The sequence below is a fragment of the Haemorhous mexicanus genome, chromosome 22, assembly GCF_027477595.1.
Source record: "Haemorhous mexicanus isolate bHaeMex1 chromosome 22, bHaeMex1.pri, whole genome shotgun sequence".
Taxonomy (NCBI): Eukaryota; Metazoa; Chordata; class Aves; order Passeriformes; family Fringillidae; genus Haemorhous; species Haemorhous mexicanus.
In genome coordinates this window covers 5,316,355-5,336,287 of record NC_082362.1, presented here as the reverse complement: position 1 = coordinate 5,336,287, position 19,933 = coordinate 5,316,355, and the positions used below count along the sequence as shown (strand labels likewise).

General features: G+C 44.4%; 1 protein-coding gene across 7 annotated transcripts in view; it reads right to left on the bottom strand.

The window, feature by feature from the left end:
• CUX1 (cut like homeobox 1) overlaps positions 1-19,933 on the bottom strand; it is a 269,325-nt gene that overhangs the window by 20,898 nt on the left and 228,494 nt on the right. For 6 of the 7 annotated variants that reach the window (XM_059866191.1, XM_059866192.1, XM_059866194.1 and 3 more), the window contains 2 exons: positions 17,042-17,306; positions 59-11,524 (listed from right to left, as the gene is read on the bottom strand). The exons of the other annotated variant lie outside the window; for it this stretch is intronic. In XM_059866191.1, the coding sequence (XP_059722174.1) occupies positions 10,822-11,524; positions 17,042-17,306 (968 nt within the window). In that variant the 3' untranslated portion in view covers positions 59-10,821. Of the gene's footprint in view, positions 1-58; positions 11,525-17,041; positions 17,307-19,933 lie in introns of those variants that run through there. 7 annotated transcript variants of the gene reach the window in all.

The following is a 19,933-nucleotide window of genomic DNA, read 5'->3' as shown; positions in this document are numbered from 1 at the left end:
GTAAATGTTTGCTGCTTGGACTCAGGTCTCACCTCAATAAAAGACAGCCCACACGGAGTTGTGTTTGTATAAAAGATATTTACTTCAATTATCACACCTAGGGTGCTAGTGAATAATAATAATAATACATCGTGTGAGTTTCATACAGTGATATTGCTTCTCCATATCATATAGGGACCGTTGTACAGTGCTGAGAACAAACATTTTATGGCTAAACCAAACAAAGACAGAAACAATGCCTCTGCTGACGAGGGAGCGCTGCCCTGCACTGCCAGCCAGATAAACTCTTACTTTTTATGTTTAAACAAATACCAAGAAATAAAATGTTACAAAAGATGAGTCACAGCAACACAATGTGGGCTTCTCAAAGCTACTTGTACAAAAAAAATGACACTTTTTTTTGTTTTTTTGGTCAATTGGGTCTTTGTGAGGATCTTTTTTTTTTTTTTCTTTTTTCTTTTTTAAAATCTGTGATTGTGAATATAACAAACAAGCTCTAAAAACATCTAAGACTTAGTGCGTTACAGAAAAAATATAAAATACTGCTAAAAATGTAAGACACCACAATACACTGGGGTAAAAACTGAGCTTATTATTAAAAAAAAAAAAAAAAAAAAAAAGTTCTCAGGAAAAAGTACACCACTTTCTGTTCGAGTTCATCTTGTGCTGTGTTAGTAGTCGGGGCATTTCCAAGGTCTGCCCATTCTCATGGCAAGTAGTTATTGCACAAATGCAAAGAGTTAATTTTTTAATTAAAAAAAAAAATAAAATGAAAAGGGACATGAGGGAAACAATTAAAAAAAAAAAAGAAAAAAAGAAAAAAAAAGAACATCCCCCCCTCCCCAGCCTCCATCTGCTTTGGGATCAACGTCCAAATTTGTGTGTGTGACATTCTCACAGCATTTCCAGCAAGGAATGGGAGAAAATGCTTTTCACCACAGAAATGCATAGAGTATTCCAAGAGGAACAAGCTTTTGTTTGGCAGAGCTGATCCAACACTTACACCAGGGCTTTCTTTACTCTCATTTTCAGTTTCTTTTTGGACTACCCCAGAAGGAAAAAGAACCTGACGTGGGAAATTCGCCGGATAGTTTTTTTTTTTTTTAAGTGGGACACCCTCAAAAGGCAAAGTGCAAATTTGCTTCCCAAGCCACAGAAGTGGCTGCTGTGCCCTGCAGCTGGCCCAGCACCTTCCCTCTGCCCATGCCAGGGGGACTGGCACAGCTGGAGCCTGCCCACCCCTCCCTGGGCCACGCTCCTGCCCGGATCTGGGGCTGCTCTGCTGCTCCCCAGGGCCACCTGGCCAGGGAAGAGCCTCTCTGAACCCAGCAGCAAAACTGAACCACCCCTGTGTGCCACACAGAATGCACAAGGGGGATTTCCAGAGCTCACACCAGGGACAGTTGCTGCTGCACAAGGTGAATTATTATTTTTTGCCTTTTTTTTTTTTTTAATACTTTTTTTTTCCTTGACCAACTTTTGAATGAGAAGGAAATCAGCTCTGAATTCAGAAAGTCAAACATATGCCAACAAAGATGAACATCACAGGAAACCAGTCTCTCATTTTAAATGAACACTTGTGAGTTAATTGCAATGTGCTCTGACCAGGGGCTCTGTGTCTTTAGCAAATTCTCAGTAGAGGCTCTAGGAGGCTCAGGGTATTTTCTCTCTCTGTATATTTTAAGTCTCTTCTCTCACAACTGAGGCTTCTTATTCTCAGTCCTAAATTATTTTAAAAACTATTTAAATAATATTATTTATTAGGCATTTAGATAAAATACTTTTTTTTTCCTTAAAAAAAAAAAAAAAGATTGCTCTAGAAAACACAACTGGGGCACAATGATATGGATACTATGAGCCAACACCACCTGCTCCATCTCTAGGGTATCCCAAGCTTTCTCCAACATCCATTTAGGGGACAGCAACCTGGTCTAGTGGGAGACATCCCTGCCCATGGCAGGGGGTTGGAACAGGATGAGCTTTAAGTTCCCTTCCAACCCAAACCAAGGATATGTAAATACTCCTGCTGTGTTTATACCCAACAAAAAACTCAAACCTCGACAAAAAAGAAACTGTTACACATGAATCTCATGAATAGGAAATCTGGATTGTTGTCCTAATCACAAAGCACCTCTGTGTATTTCATATTTCACCTTCTGATGCTGCAGAGAGAGCGAGCTCGGGGAGGGAGGGCTGGGGGTGCCAGTTGTGCACAAACCCAAATCCCAGCTGGAATGACTGGGCAGTGCCTCACCACCCAGAGCCAGCACAGCCCTGGGAGTGGCAATGGGGACAGCAGGAGTGGCTGATGGCACAGAGGAGCTGCCACAGGGGTTTCCTGACTCTCACAGACCATGGGTGCACAGGGTGAGACCCAGCCCTGCGAGCACCAACTGCTGGCTGACAGCTCAGTCCTGTCCCAGGAACTGCTGAAGGAACCCTCAGGGATTTTCTTTTCCCCCAGGAGTGTGAATTGCCCTGAAGGAGAGCTCACCCTCCCTGGCTGTGGGACAGGAACGCCCCAGGCACAGCCCCAGAGTTTCTATTGCACAAAGACTGCTCACACAGTGCTGGATGTGCCTGGGAGCCAAGCACCTGCCAGTGCTGGGACACTGGGATGCTCCATCAGCGTTTGCTCTCCCCCTCCAAAAAAATGAAAAGAGTCTGGGAATGCTGCAAGCCAGATCACTGTGCTTTAGATTATTCTCCACGAAGAGATTAGGAAATAAGGCACATAGCTTTCCAAGCAGAGAAAGTGAAAGAGTCAATTTCAGGAAGCAAATCCTAAAGACTTAATGGGAAATGTGGCAACACACAGGATTTTGATGATATGCCTATGGAGTGAAAATAAAATCATTTCAAGCTCGACTAAAATCTTTCTCCCACAGCAAAAAAAGGAATGACCCATGAACTCCATCTCTCTAGAGGAGGTGAGAAGGAAATGGAAGCCCTGATCAAGGAAAAGGAAAAGTACAATGCAGATGTGACCTTGCTTATTCCCCACGCTCCTCCTTTCCAAACCAGATGCTCAAGTACTCCCTGTATCACCTGTACCAGCATGCAGAGGTAACCAGGTCCTTTGGAAACACTTTTAAAGCTAGTAATAACTTACCACATATAAATAACACATCAAAACAGCACAAAGGGTCCAACACGAGCTCATAAAAGCCAGGGAAGTCTGATTGAAAGACTGATTGCAAAAATATTTTTCCTAGTTACTTGGAGACAAGATTGTACTTCAGAGCAAGTCAAGTGCCAAGTTTTATTTATTCTCTTGAAAGCACAGACACTCACCTTCCAAGAGGAGCTGCCTAACAGAAAATTTCTACCACATTCCTACAAATACTTGAGTTTTTTTTTTGCTAAGGGAGAGCAAGGCTGAGCTGCTTGCTTTAATTCCATACTTGGCTTGAATTTACTTCATCAGCTGGTTTTGTGATTGTTTTAAAAATGTCTTTACTGCCCACTGTACCTTGATAAAGGAGAGAGCATGATATGTGTGCAACTATCTGGGATATGAACTTCCTGCAGGAAGCCAAACCTACAGACAAGGTTTGACCCCTCCTTTCCAATTCCTTGGCTCTTGCACATCTGAGACCCCTGGGATCATTTTTATGTATTCTGAGCATGATCTTCCCCATCCTCATTAGCTAAACCCATGCATCTCCAGCAGCCTGGTCTCTCCAGTGGCTAATCCCCTCTTTACAGCAGGGAATGCATCTGACAAGTGGGGAATGGCATCCTCTGCCCATTAAAATACAGCTTGGTTTTAAGCCCTTGCTCACCTACATCCCAAATGATTTCACAAATTTGGCTGCAGCAATTCTGCTGCACCATTAAGACCAAGCACACAAATGCTAAATACACAGAGGGGCTTTTCCATCCTGGAATGATGCACAGAGACACATTTCACAACTCCCAAAAATGCATATTAATTATCCACACAGACAGAAGAGAACACAACTCTTCTTCTTGCTGTCAAGAGAGAGGCTGTGCTGTTGTGACACTACCAGGAATTACACAGGAACTGTGCAAAAATCAGGTGTGGCACCACAACAGCAGGAAATTCTGGGCATGATTCTCCACTTCCAAAGAACTTTGGATGAAGATTGTACCATGATTACAAATATCTCTGGAATTCAAACAGAAAGCCAAAGCCATGACATCAGAGGGGTATTCACTGTTTGGTTATGGTAATGGATTCAGCTGCTCCCTGCACTCAGCTGGTTCAAAGTCCAAAGGAACTGAACTTATGTGATGAAACCAAGAGATTTAATAATAGCAATTCTACAGAACTGTGGCTAAAATCTCCCAACACCACTGTGAGTAAAGCAAGCTTGAAACTGGCAGAATTGACCTTTACAGAAGAGCTGGACAAGGACAAAATACAATAATCTTCCTAGTTTTTTAAAAGGAGGCTTTTCCTTTTAATGCACTTTAGTGCCAGAAGATGTTTGTGAATAGCAATGACAATCAAGCCCAGGAATCCCATCAGGGTTTTTTTCCATTCACAAGAGTTGTACAAACAGATTTTACAGAGAGCCAAGGATTTTGGGATGGATATGGATGCCCAGGTTTGGGAAAAGCAGGTCCTGGATTGTACCAGAGGGTGCTGGCCAGGGGCTCACGAATAAAGTTCAATGAGTGACTTTCTTCAACTGGAAAATGACCTTATAACTAATAACTGCTATTAAATATGCCACAGTACCACTTGGCTGGGGGGAAATCATCCCTGAGGACAGAGATGGCACCACTTACACACCTGTTTTTAAGGCTTTCTGAAAACTTAAGTGCACAGGCCTAACGCTAATCTTCTCCAAAAGGATAAATTTCACGTTCAGAGCATAAAACCATTTTATCCTTGCATATTAATAGGGTAGGGTATAGTCCATGACCTGGTCATGTAGGACAAATCCGTCCCTAGGCATGGTTTAAAGAGCTTTTCTTGCTATAAAGTCCATTATTAACTATACTTTATCTATGGCATAGTCAATATATCCTATAAAAGAGATGGGGAGGAAAGAAGAAATCGGTGAAATTATATTTCTACATTTTAGAGCTCAAATAGATGTGAAGGAGACAGGGACTGCTACACCCCTTTTGAACTACAAAGGTTACATCAGAAAAGAAATTCAGATCTTGTACTTCCCATGCCAGTGATTCTCCTTGCAATTTAAACCAGACTTTAAACTGCTGGGGGGTGTGTGGGGGGAAGTCTTTCCTTTGTACAGAATTTTTAAATCCTCAGAAAAGCTGATTGTATATGCAACACAAAGAAAATGTTGATGTTCACAGAGCAGAAAGGGGAAGGCAGAACAACACAGGAATCAACCCAGTCCTGCCTTGCCAGTGTTTTATCCATGAGAGTTAAATTTAGGGAGAAGAGGCTACAAGCAGCTGGTCACACCAGGGCCAAAAGTGCCACACACTCCAGGAAAGCCCTGACTTGGTTTCAGGGAATGTTAAATCCAGTCCCCACCTAAGAACCAACTTTCCTTCTTCTCCTCTTGTTTCTGAGTCTCCAAGAGGAGCTCAGCCACACTCGTGGCTGAAGACAGAGAACATCCACTGGGTGAAGAGGAAATCAGAGAGAATTTCAGGAACTCCTTAGTAGGAAGAGACACAAATGGAGCAAAAATAGTGCACTCCATGTGCAGGTTAAAAATGTCAACACTCCACTTTCAGTTTGCAACAAACTGCCAAGCTACTGATCTCTCACAACCCTGCTAAAGGCACAGATTACTGTGGCATTTCAACTGAAATAAAACATTTTGGATCCAAGTGCAAAGTGTCCAAACCCAATTACATTTTCTCGTGTATTCTCATAATTTCTATATGGTCAAAATGTGATTTTTTTTTCCTTGTTTCTAACCTGCCCTGTTTTTGCCAGGAGCATTCTTATTCATAAAAGCTTTAAGAATACTGGAAATGATTAATTTTAAAATGGAAGATTACAGACTTCTGACAGCAGCTGTGCTTGTAGGGACTGCAACCACTGTTAGCATTTTCCATTATTTCATCACATTAATTTGTCACATTTCCCTCAATTCTATTTTACGTCAATTTATCAGCTTTGCAGTTTGAATTACCACCAGCATGATGCACTTCTCTAACTGACTATTTCTCCTGTTAAAAGATTGAAAAATAGGGACTTTTAAGTAATTGGATTGGAAAATATTGCATAGAATTCTGTGGTGTTCATGGTCCCCCTGCTCTACACCAATCCCATATCAACAAGGTACATAAAAATAATGCAGAGATCTTTTAGCTAATGAGAAAGGCACATACTTTTTTTCTTTTTAACTGTAATATAGATCTTTCCTATTACAGCAAGGAGTTTATTACTAAAGGACTCACAATTCATGATATGGGCAGAGTGCACTGATATGGGTTCCTTTAAAGGGTGGTTCTATTCATAGGCATTTCACTGATGAATAAATAAAATGGAAAAATGTTATGGCATCAAAAGCAACTGTAATTAAATGCATTTCTGCCAATAAACATCTACAATGCTGTTGTCTGAAATCTGTATTCTGAAAAATGGAAGTGTATTGACAATTCCACTGCATGACCCTTCTGCCAGGGGATACTCTTCCCTGGCTTTTAGCAAACAAAGCACTGCACTCTTTTTCCTTCTCTAATCATCCAGAGAGAAAAATCAACAATTTAACTGCAATATAAACGTATTTCTATTAAAACTGCCCTGGCCCTTCATGCACAGCATTGGTAAGAGCATGGAACTGGAAACAGAGAGAGAAAATAAAATGCTTTTAAAGAACCTCAGGAAAAACAGAATCTGGCATGATGGATTTCCTGAAAACTGCCTGTGCTCTTATCCATCAGGAAAAGAAATGTCAGCAACGAGGGCTCTGCTGCCCTGGGAGATGAGCCCCACGTCCCACCTTTCACACATTCCCTTCCCCTGGAATCAGCACCCAAGGGATGACAGCCCCTGTGCTGCTCTTTGGCATTTCTTCTCCTTCAACTTTTATCCTTTGAATTAAATAAAAAAAAAAAAAAAGTTATTCCAAAGCACATTTTCCTCCTAAGGGTGAGTTTCAAATTGATCCCAACTATCTCTCACACCCTGCAGTGTAAATTCAGCCTCTAAACTGGGGGGCCTTGGCCAGAAACACCAGCAGGTAACTCATGTCCAACCCGAGAACATCAGCAGTAGTTCAACTAATCCATCCTACTTTCCACTGGAACAGAAAAGCAGCTGTGACCTTGGCTAAACACTGGGACAAAGCCCAGGAGCATCTCTGAGCTCCAGGTCTGGGGGTGCTCCTGGGCCCAGGGAACCCAAAGGGACTCTGGGCAGGAGATCACCCCCACAGCATCTCAGCAGGCTAATCCACATTCAACACAGATCATTAAATATGAAACAGCAAAAGGAGCTAAGCCATTAATAAAGTGCCAAAAATATAGGAAATACTGACAGCATTTTATTTGATTAATTTTATAATAGATCCCAATGATAACGCTTGGCAGGATGGAGTGACTTCTGACTTCTGAACGCTGTCTTTAACCAGCAAAATTACATGACTCAAATGGAATAATGGAGCTTAGAATTAACAGTTAGTGTTATGAAAGAAAGATTTCCTCAAGGGCAAGCTACAGATATGCTTTTTAAAATTCATTACAGCATTAAAAACCGGGCGGACACTAAAGAATCCTAAAGAGCTAGTGGAAACCTGAAAAGCAAACCAAAAATAAACAGGAAAAAGAAGAAAAAAAAAGAAGATATGTTTCAAGGCACTTACGTATTGCTTATTAAGGAGAGAGATTGACCTTAAGTGCTGCATTTGTGTGCGACCTGTGAATACAGTTCTGCTGTCGTACAATGCAGCCAGAGCTCTCAGTAAGCATCATGGAATGCAATCAGATAGACACAGGCACAAGAACAGTTTGGGGAATATTAACTTAAAAAACAAAATAAAATCATCAAACAGAAAAAAAACCCCTCGCTATGGAGAAAGCCGAGAGTAACCACTTGACTGCATCCAGCACCTGGGTCTCAAATCAGCAGACAAGGACAGTAGGAACAGACTGGCAAGTGTATTGCCTAGAATTAATTAAAAAACCCAACCTGAACCAAACAACAACGAAGAAATAAAAAATAAAAACAACTAAAGAACCTAAGAAAATATCTGCGTCTTCTGGGCAGAAGCTTTGCTCTTGGCTGGAGACGCAGCCCGTCGTGACTTGTGCTAAGGTATGTGAACTCCTACCAGGACGTGCTTATCCACGGAGCTGTGCTTTGGAAGTCAGACCAGGACACTGGACAGGTACAGAGAGGTCACCCTTGGCTTCACCCCGTTCCCAGGCACTGGCCACGCTCCCACCAGGAGCGCTCCCAGCCCGTGCTGCCACACCCTGGTGTCTGTCACTGCCACTGTCCCTCAGCTCAGCACAGAAAGGGGCAGCTGCTCTCTCTCTCCATTCCTCAGCTTCAGTTTCGCATCACGAGTCCCCAGTTACCCAAGGAGGAATCCTGAAACAGCTAGCAGTGAAAATCAGAAATAAATCCCTGCCTTTCAGCCTCCTAGAGCCTTCTTTCCTTAGTCATGAGAAGGATGGATTTTAGTGTACTGATTCTTAAATTTGTGAAAACTTGCGCTAAGTGCTGCTGTCGCATGTTAAGAGACTGCAAATGAAATACATAAGTTCTAAAACATCATGCAAGAAATGTGGTTTCACATCTTACAGTCAAAAATCCTACTAATGAATTAATACAAGCACACTGAGGTGTAATATTGGGAACATACCTTTAAAAGTCGGAACTCCTCTCCCCCATCCCTCCCTCCCCCAAAATCAGAAAAGTAATATTAATTAAACTTAAGAAGTAATGAATGCACCATTAAAGTGTCATCAAAAAGATGCTGACCTAAGACAAAAGTTCAATGATACACAATACGGTCAAAAAAGTCTTCAATCAATAATATACAGTATGACAACTACATCTTGTAAATTATACCCAATACTGCCGGCAGTCTATCCCTCTAAAGAATATTTGCCCCCTTTCATCCCTTCCTAACAATCAGATAATAAAATACAGCACCTATAAATAAGCAAAAAAAAATTATATATATATATATTTATATATATATATATATTCCGAAATCATCTATTGTTAGTTTTAAAGATATGGCAATAAAGGAGTCTAAATTAGCAAACTTGTAGAAGCCATAACTGATAAAACAGCTTATTGAAAAAAGGTGGCAGTAATGCACTCTATGTGTGCACAAGTACGTAAGAAAATACACAGACGTATAAAATTGCACGCACACACCCACGCACACACATCCTTCCACGCACCTCTATGCTCACGCATATACATATAGACAACAGGAGGAGTTAGAGACAAGTTAGAATTGGATTTGTACTTTGATCAGCCCTAACCTGTGCATAAAATAATGGGGAAAGGCTGTATTTCTGCAGGGCAGGACTGGGACTCCAGAGCACGAAGGTTTTGGTTTCGAGCTCGGGCTGCTTCCACCCCGCTGAGAGCCCGTCTGGTCATTGCCATGTACTCTTTATCCATGCAAAAAAAAGGAGCTTCCCACAACTAAAACGTATTTAAAATCAGTGCTCGTGGTGGGAAGAGAGTCAGTAAATGGCCACCAACAGCAGGAAAAGGGCTGGGTCTGCGGCAGCTCCCGTCCCTCTTAGTGGTGTGTGACAGCAATCGGACACGTGAACTGCATTCCCAAGGATTCCAGGAAAGCTGAATGTTGGGGATACGGGCTGGGCCCCCAAGGAGCAGGCTGAAATGTTACTGGCCAACGTTTTTGGAGCGATCTGTCTTTGCTGAAAGGAAATCCTGTACACTACGAACCAAGTGAAATGATCAAGTACATGCTGCTTCTAAGTTGTCTCCTAAACCTCCCAGATATGAGGTCTGATCAGCGTGCTCTGTGGTTAGAGGTTAAAAAGCAGATTATAAAATACCTAGATTCAGATTTTTTTTTTTGTCCTGATTTGGCCTAAAATGGAGTGTATTAAACAAATTCTGGGCTGCAAAAGACCAGAATCAGTTAAAGCTATGAAACAATGTGCACTACGTGTCAATATTCTATTTCACTTACAAGAAAACACTAAGTCAGCTACCACAAATTAAGATATTTTCCTGATGTGACTTTTTTTTTTTGTTTTGTTAAAAAATATGTGGAGTAAATGTGTTTTTTTTTTAATTCAAAGTTTCAAACAACAAGATTCTTTTCTTTTCTTGAAAATATGTAGGAATCCAAACTAGTGTGTTTAGAGTCGGTTGACTGTGCAATCTCTTAGTGGCAACTGAACAGCTACAAAAAACTTTCTTTTTTTTTCTTTTTCTTGAAAAATCTCCCCTTTTTTCCTGGTTTAAGAAGATAATAGTGTATTATCGCTCTGTAGCCATTAGATGGCAGATAAAAAGCCCCCTTTTAATATGTGGGTTGGATTTTTTTTTAAAGATTTTTTTTTTTTAGTTTTTTTTTTTTTTCCTGTTTTTCATTTTTTTAAAGCCCCACACCAAAGAGGAGGGCACAAGGCAAAGCTGTATGAGTTATTCCAGAAATCGTGGAAATCACTTAGGGCAATAATAAAAACACTTCAGGGTACAAAAAAGCTTGACTACACATTTCAGTTTTCTTCCTCGAAAACACAAACATAAATTGGGCTTAACGCTCCTTTTTTTTTTTTCTTTTTTTGATTTCTATATGCACCTTGGCCTATGGCGTTTTTGCCCTGTGGCCCGCAGGGCGGTTAAGTGCGAACACAATAAAACCAGTAGAGGTCCAGTTTGACTTCCCAGCTCTCCCGAGTTGGGCCAGTTTAATCTCAAAACTCCCACTCGACGGCCTCTTCCCGACTGGCGGCCTTCTCCAAGCGGTGGATGATGTTGTTCAAGTTGGCCGCTTTCTTTTTCCTCAGGGAGCTGTCTCGCGTGTTCCTGGAGCTCGCCGCCTCCGAGAAGCCGAACAAGCTCTGCAGAGAGTTGGCTTTCTGCGAGCCTGCGCCCGGCGTCGAGCTCGTACTTGGCACACTGGAGATTTTCTCTGAACTTTCTTTTGACTTGTAGGAGCTCTCCCCCGTAAGGACTGAGGTGGAGGCAGCTGAGGTAGAGGCATCCCCTTCCGTGGCAGAGTTTGGCAGTGTCTCCAGAGCGTCTCCCGGGCGCTGCGCTGCCGGCGGGGAGCTCTGGCGCGGCGCTCTGGGCCGGCCCTCGTCGTCGGTGTCCTCCAGGCTCTCGGGCTCCGCTCTCTCCGAGGGCCTGGCTCCTCGCAGCGCCTCCTCCCCCGCCTCGAGAGCCGGCTCGGCGGGCCCTCCCTGAGACTTGGCGGCCGCACTGCTGAACTCGTCCGCCTCCGGGCCGCTCGGCTTCCCCTCGGGAGGGCCCTCCGCGTCCACGCCGTCGCAGCTGTCCCCCTCGGAGCTGTGCGCCGCCCTGCTGCTTCTGGCCGAGGGGGAGTCGCTCGACCCGGCCTGGCTCTGGCTCCCGGCTTGGATCTCCTCGATGAACAGCTCCCGGCGGATGCGGGACCTGCGAGAGAGGGGACAGGGCTGTGAGCTCCGAGGTAACGAGGCTGTGTACAAATCACAAACGGGACAGGGCTGCTGGGAACGTGCCTGGAGCTGTTTGGTTTTCCAGCATCAGCCTCATTCCATGATTATGGCAATGGGAAGATGCCACCAGCTCACATCCCAGGCAGCAGACAAAGAACTTAATGTTACAATTCACTTTAAAAGTTTTTTGGCCAATCACACAAAGCAAAAGCACATTGACAGCAGTTCTATCCACCACTATAAGCACAGGTACCTTTGGTGAAACAATGCTTGCTTATTTCAAATACAATACCTGCTTGTAAGCCTTGAAACACAATGCACAGAGCTCCATTATTAAACTTAGAACTTCCTAATATCTTGCTAGATAAACTTTTCTGCAGCTTGGGGAGTTATTCTAGACAAGCATTAATACACAGACCATTGTTCTATTTGTCCTTGCTCTTCTGACATAATTTTTCTGCTGACCAATCTCATGGCTACTGCTTAGCTCTAATCACAGTTCTGCTCTCTCTGAGGCCTGCCTTTTGCAGCTTCCCCAAAACCCCCTGATTTTATGGATTCCCACAGCTGGAGAGGGGCTGGGAACACAAACCCTGAGAGGAACCCCTGAGGGAGCTGGGGGTGCTGAGCCTGGAGAAAAGGAGACTCAGGGGTGACCTCATCACTCTCACAGCTCCTGAAAGGTGGCTGTGCTCAGCTGGGGCTGGGCTCTGTCTCCAGCAGCACTGACAGAACCTGAGCACACAGACTCAGGCTGCATCAAGGGAAACATAGGTTGGATATTGGGAAAAAGTTTTTCACAGAAAGAGTGATAAAGTTCTGGAATGTTCTGCCCGGGGAGGTGGTGCAGTCCCCATCCCTGGGTGTGTTTAACAAAGCCTGGATGTGGCACTGGGTGCCAGGGTTTAGTTGGGGTGTTGGGGCTGGGTTGGACTCGATGATCTTGAAGGTCTCTCCCAATCTGGTGATTCTGCCAGGGTGGCAAGGACACACCCACCTCCACTAAAAACGCCTTTCCCACAGCACTAAAGATGCCCTTTTGTGGAATCATTAAGGCTGAAAAGACTTCCAAGACCACTGAGTCCAATTTCCAACCAAGTCCCACCAAACCCTACTGCCAAGTGCTGCACTGACCCATTGTTTGAACATTTCCAGGGGTGGGGACTCCACCACTTCCCTGGTGAGAAGTTAGCATTTTTAACAAAAAATATGAATACAGTTTTAGGAGATCCAAAATGAAGTGGATTGTAAACACAAACCAATTCAGATTTCTACTAGAAATGAGCCAGTCTGCCTAAACAAAAAATAAACCAGGAAAAAGCTGGACAAGCCCCTTGGTGTTCTGGACAGCAAGGAGAAATGAAGATGAAACCAAGCCTGTTGTGCTGAAAGCACTGTGAGAAAGCCCAGCCTGTGACAGGCTGCCAGTCTATGAGCTAGTCTGACTTCTGCCTCATTTTTTATTTTAAAAAATCAAATTCAGAACATGAATAGTGACAAGCCCAGTAGTGCCTTTCATAGGAATGACTGCACTCCATGTGTGGGTAGAATTGCCTGGTGTGCAAGGACACCCCAAACACACCACCACTCCCTTTTAACTCAGGCCTTCCTCCCTCTTCCTTCTCTGTTTAGGAGTTCCCAAAATCCCCACAAGTACAGAAAAATTTATAGAAAAACCTTAGGCTCTGGGCTAACCCTTTCTCTGTCCTGCTGCATCCATGGGAGAAGTGATGAACACCATTTAAATCTAATTTATAACCAAGAGGGAGCCCCAGTGATCTGGGGTCAGGGACAGGACCACAGGCCTAGGGAGAGTTTACCAGAACTTACTATTTTTCAGAGTGAAGATAAAAAACTCTTGGTTTCAGCCACAGGGAACTGCCAAGGGGCCTGCAAACCACAAGTGACATGCTGTCCCAGCCCTGATGGCTGTAAGGATTTTCTATTTTCCCTTAACTGTGCTGTGGAAGACAGCACACAATGGAAAAACATTCAGCTAAATGGAGAACACCACCTGAATACTGCTTTTGAAGCTATTGATCTTATTGACTTACTTGAAATGCAACAGAGTATTTCAGCAGTACTCGCTGACTCCACACTTCTGAAGGATTTAGGGGGTCTGTAATTTTCCCTAGGAGAATATTACTCACCTAACAGAAGCCCACAGGTGCTAACATTAATTTTCTATTACCATTAACTGCAGGCATCCTGCTACATTGATTATCAGCCTCTATTTATGCCTAAAATCTCCCTGCATGGACATTGATCCAGAACACGGTGCTTCTGTAACATTCCCCAAGTCAGGAGAGCAGGCTGGTAAGAGCTCTGTGCCTGCATGGCATTTAAAATACCTCAGCTCCAGCAGGTACTGAACCTCACTGAGAATCTGAGCCCAGCCCTACAAACATCAAACCACGTCTGTGGAGATCCCTGGAATTCACACCCAATATATTGCTGCTGGAATCTGGTCTGGCTCCTGATTAACATGGTAATTAAATTCTTATGGTAAAGAAGACCTGGTGACAGCAGCTAGAGGATTCCAGAGAGGATTCCTCTTGGGGAAGGTGTTGGCCTTGACATCCACACACCCTGCTGGATTTCACCAGTGGAACACAAAACATCAGAGATCTCCTGGGTGTTTGCTGCAGCTCCCCAGACAAGCCTTCACACAACATCAAAACCAGCACTATGTAGAGTTCATTGAAAATTACACTCAGAATTTAGGGCCCAAGAGTGCTGGATTACATTTCTAGAAAGTCTGGTTTCATTCCTGATGCATCTGTAGTATAATTTCTGTGGCCTACTGAGTTTATGTGCCAGTTTCCACAGGTGAAGTGGGATAGAAATTCCTCCCTCCTGCTTTTTTCTACCATTCTTAAGACATCAGAGCCTCAAACTCTGATGTGTCCTGTATGTGCTTACTAGTGCAAAGCAAGGGATATTTATTGTATATTCTGAGAGCTATGTGACTGGTATGAATGCAAAGCCATAGACTTGGAGAAGTTTGCAGACATGTCAAAATCCTTTATACCCATTTATATTCTGCAGTGAATTATTTCTTTGCCTGCTGAGGATATTTTTTTCCAGCGTTTCTTTTTGCTGCAGGAAATAAATGCTAATGCTGACTTTCCATCTGGTGGATATAAAGGTAGATCCTGCTATAGCAACCACGTTTGGAAAGTGAGATTTGGGATGAATCCGAAAGGAAAAGCATCACAGCAAAGGATTCCCAAGAAACAGCAAGACAAACTTGTCCAAATCTGTGCCCTCCCTTATCTAAAGCTACAGAAAAATTAGAATTAAAGCACAAGCAAGGGTCAGAGATGTGGAACTGCTTCTGTATAAAAAACTCTTGAGTTTGGAAAAGAAATGGCTGAGGGAGAGTATGAAGGAGATGAAGTTAAGTGTGGCCTAGAGAGGACTGATATAAAGACCACTCATTTCTTATAACATACAATCAGCAGAACAGTCAGACCCTGCTCCCCTCACAGAACATGGAACCTGTCCCTTTTCTGCAACACCCTCCACATGATTTAAGAGAAATTCATGCACGACAGCTAAGAAAGTTATTGTCAAGGGGAACAAAAAACAGGTTTGTGTTTTGATTTTTCAGTGCTCAGAGCACACGGGGCTCCAAGCAGTCTTGAAACAGCTTTGGAAAGCCCTGGAGTCCCAGCAGCACATCTGGGAGCAGGCCCAGATCACTCAAAGCTCAGCCTTGTGCTCCCCCAGTGGGCAGGCTCTGATTTTGGGTCCAGCTGTCAGCACCTCCTCCCCGGGAAGGTGGGGCTGGAGGCACCCATCACACGCCCAGGCAGGGAGGGATCTGTGCTAACGAGGGAGGTGACACCTGCCACCAGAGGGAGGTGACACCTGCCACCAGGCTCGTCTGCCCAAGTGAGAACAGCACATTTTGCTGTCAGGCCGAAGGGAACATATTTTCATAGGCATCCCTCCAACTTGTGTATAATTGCCTGCAAGTGGGAATTGGAAGAGGCCTGCATTTGGAGAACTCTGAGCAGTGAAAAGAGGCTGAATCTGTACTGAATTCAAGGCAGTGGAATTCAGTGTAAATATGCTTACTTGATTTTTAAAAATTTTGTATTGTTTACTATAAACATTATTTAACTATTGTGCATAGTATTTTTGAGATAGCTCATTAAACTCTGCTGCTTTTGCTTCAGCAACTTCCCTGGTAAAAGCTGAGAAGGGCTAAAGTGAAAAACTACCCTTTAAATGTTAGCAGTTTTTAAAAACAAACAAGTTTAGCAATCTGGACTAATTAGGAACATTACTGGCTCCGAGTGAAGGAGCAGAATAGTATTAAATCTGGTAGCTTAACTGTACCTGTTCAATATTCATTAGCACAAATTTCTTGGAGAAAAGTCTGCTGCATTAATTAGGACTTCCAATCCCAAGCACGGTTGATAATATGTTTATTCAAATCCCTATAATTCTTATGTGCTATTCCAGCCTTGTCTGTTTTTATTGCTGTCTCTAGGCCAAAACCTGCTTCAGGGGCTCAAATGTGGAGAAGGTTCCTCCTCAAATGAGAGAGGAACTGAACAGACCAACATTTTATTTCAGTGGAACTTAATGATTTAATCATAGCAATGAAATAAATCATAGAATTTTGGAATGGTTTGGGTTGGAAGGGACCTAAAAGCTCACTCTGTTCCATCCCCTGCCATGGGCAGAACACCTTCCACTATCCTGGGGTGCTCCAAGCCCTGTTCAACCTGGCCTTGGGCACTTCCAGGGATCCAGGGGCAGCCACAGCTGCTCTGGGCACCCTGTGCCAGGGCCTGCCCAACCTCACAGAGAACAAATTCTTCACAATATCCCATCTATTCCTGTTCTCTGGCTGTTTAAAGCCATTCCCCCTTGTCTTGGCACTCCAGGCCCCTGTAAGAAGTCCCCCTCTGTGGCCACATCTGAGTTCAGGTTTATTGGCTCTCTGTCCTTCAGGACTCCACAAAGCTTCCCAGAACCACAGCACAAACACTGTGCCTATCTTCAGAGCTCGGTGACTCAAGACCTAAAAGAAAATCCTTTTTTTCTTCTGATGCAGAAAAATGACACAATGAAAGCAATTCTGATGGCACCTAATAAAGGACATTTCCCAGTCCCCCCCACCCAGTGAGCCAGGGACAACACCCACCACACACCCCACACGTGTCTGTGCGTGTGCACATGTGAGTCAGAGCAGCCTGGCCTGCTGCAGTGCCTTTATAAATATTCATCAGTGGACATCTCTACATCCACGCCCACCCCAAAAGCCAGACTTTCTGTTTAAAAGCACTACTCACATCAATATGTGAGTACAGCTGCTCCTCAGGGATGACTTGAAATTAGTCTGGAGCATTAGCACTGTGTTAGTGAGAACCTCCCTGCTGTCAGAGCTGCTTGTTTTGCACAATCACCCGACACAGTCTGCTGAGGCAGAGCCAAGCCAAGCCCTCCCTCAGGAGCAGGGCTCTGGGAGGTCACTCACCTGTAATTGTGGAACCAGTTGATCACGGTGCTGGTTTTCAAGTTGAGCTGCGTGGCGAGTTCCTCAATGGTTTTTGGTGATGGGTATGGCTTTTGCTGGTAGGCTCGTTTGAGAGCTTCTTTCTCCTCTGGTGCCAGCACCACCCGGGGCTTCTTGAGCTGGTGCTGGGGCTGGGGGCTGGCGCCCTGGCTGTAGTCGATGCCGGCGGACGAGGACTCGCAGGACTGGCTGTCGCTGACGGAGCTGTGCCGCCGTTTCATGTAGGCTGAAAGAGAGGCATGGGGGTCAGCCCAGGCTGAATGCAGATGCAGAGTCAATGGATTCTTATCTGTCAGGGTCTTTTTAAGTTGGGGGTAAACTTGCTGCTGTGAGAAGGAAGGATGGGGAAAGCGTAGGGATAAACATGGAGACGGCAGGGGGGTGTCACAGACATATCTTATGAAAAATCCTTTTGGTAGGATCTTTCCTCCTGAGAAGCTGAGAGGCCTCAGAAACAAAATGTAAACAATAATTACCTGCTGCTGTGGAATGCAACAGGTGGATCTTTGGTTGGTCTCATGTGGCTGTTTTTAATTAATGGCCAATCACAGTCCAGCTGTCTTGGCCTCTCTGGTCAGTCACAAGATTTTATTATCATTCTTTCCTTTTCTATTCCTTGCTAGCCTTCTGATGAAATCCTTTCTTCTATTCTTTTAGTATAGTTTTAATATATGATTTTCTTTTAATATAACATATATCATAAAATAATAAATCAGCCTTCTGAAATATGGAGTCAAGATTCTCATCTCTTCCCTGGTCCTGGGACCCCTGTGAACACTGCCACAGGTGGGGATGCAGGGATGGGCTGGGAAGGATGAGGTGCCACCAGAGACCAAATGAAGGGAGGATGCAAGAGGCAGAAAGAGAAGAAAAGAGGGTAAGTCAGCTGGAAACCTGCCAGAGTGTTCTGCCTTTACAATGAACGTGGGACACGAATGACAGGGTTCAGTTCACACGACTCATTTCAGATTCACTCCTCCAAGAGGAGTGAACTCCCACGCAAGGCCCTGACTGGGACAGTTGTGCTTCGTTTTGACTGAAAGGGGTTTGGTGGTTAAAACACTTCAGATGTACACGGAGGTGTCTGACATGAAGGAAAACACGACTGAGGAAGTGGAGCTGCAGCATTCCCAGCCTTCCCCAGCCATCTCCAACACACGGTGGCGCCTGGAGCCCGGAGATGCCAGGGATGGGCTGAACAACCATCAGGCTTTTGCTGCCTTTCCCTACAGCTCTCTGCTGTGGCAGTGACAGGTTATGAAAGAAAACCAGCCCCCAGCACCCTCCTCCCCTACACAAAGCTCCTTCCAAAACACAGACACTTTTAAGAAAGCTCTCCCTGCACTGATGGGCTCGGAGAGGCTGATGGCAGGAGCCTGTGATCCTGCCACTGACCTTCCTCCCTGCTTGGGAGTGAATTATCCTGGCAAATTCCACAAGGAAGGAGTCCCAGCAAAGGCTGTCACTGACTTGATTGATTTACACTGGGCATGGAGAGGTGGGATTTACTGCACCTGGCAGTATCATGCACAAGCATTGCTAATGAGGGGGCTGAAAACAGCAAATATAGAGTGAATCTTGTCAATAAAATATTTAATGGCTGTTAAATACCTTCTAGATATTTAAGAGTTTACATATTCAAGAGCTAAAATTTGATAATTAAGTTACGAATTGCACCAGCCAGACATCAATCCAGGAGGCATTAAATCTCCAGGAGCCAGGGACACTGTGGGGCCAGTCACACTGGTCAGCAACCAAATTCTTCAAAAATTCAATTTTTCTCTCCCCACAGCTCTGCCTTCAGGCTGAGGCTGCACAGTGAATAAAAAATCAGTGCAATCAAATAAACTGCAGTGTTCATACCCCAGCCAATGCCTCCTGGCAGGGTTCCCTCCAGCACTGGCTGGGTTTTCTGGCTCCAGTGGGTTCCAGCACCCTGCCCTCTCCATGGTGCCTCCAGTGGGACCTTTGGCACTGTGGCTTTGCTCTCATGGCAGTGAATTCTGAACACACTCTGTAACCTTTGGGGGTATCTGCATGGCCCACATTTTGTTTTTCCTGAACATGACAGATTACCTGAGGATTGCCTACTGTGTAAGATCACTGATATGGAACACAGTGTGAGTTGCTCATGATCCATCACTCTGACGTGATACAGTCCTGCACACGTTTGAAATAACCATAAAAAACAAAGTGGTTGGGTTTTTTTATTTAAAATAAATCTCCTTTAAAAATCCACCTATTTAGGTTGTTCCAACCAGATGTAAAACTGCAAAAAATCTGCATTATTTCAAGGTGACCCATTGGCCTTATTTTTGTAGTCTTCGAGGAACTGTTACAACCTTCAACCATGGAATGAATCATTCCAGCAAGATAATCTCATATTCCTATAAAGTGTTTAATCTCAAAACTCCTTCCTGGGTGTTATTTCCAACTTGCATTGACCTGCAAACTACAGCCAAAGCTCCCTTGTTTTCTTGCACAGCAGAACCAAGAGGCTGGAGGACCACATCCATCACCTCAGCAATGGGCAGCAGCTTCGAGGAGGCCACAAGACAAACCAGAACCTGGCATGGGAGATGTGACAGGGGCTCAGAGCACCTCTAACTGGAGTTTCTGGAATTTGGTCAGGTCACTGAGTCAGCACGAGACACACAGGGATTGGGATGGGCTGGATCTCCCTTTGTCTGCTCTCCACAGGATGGGATTCCTGGCAGGGCAGAGCTCCTGTCTTAAGCAGCAAAGGGCAATCTGGAGCTGTGAGAGCTTGGGGAAAATGTCATTCCTTCCTCTGCTCCTGTAACCTCACACTGGCATCACACAAGGTGCACTGGCTGAGCTGGGTTGCTCTCA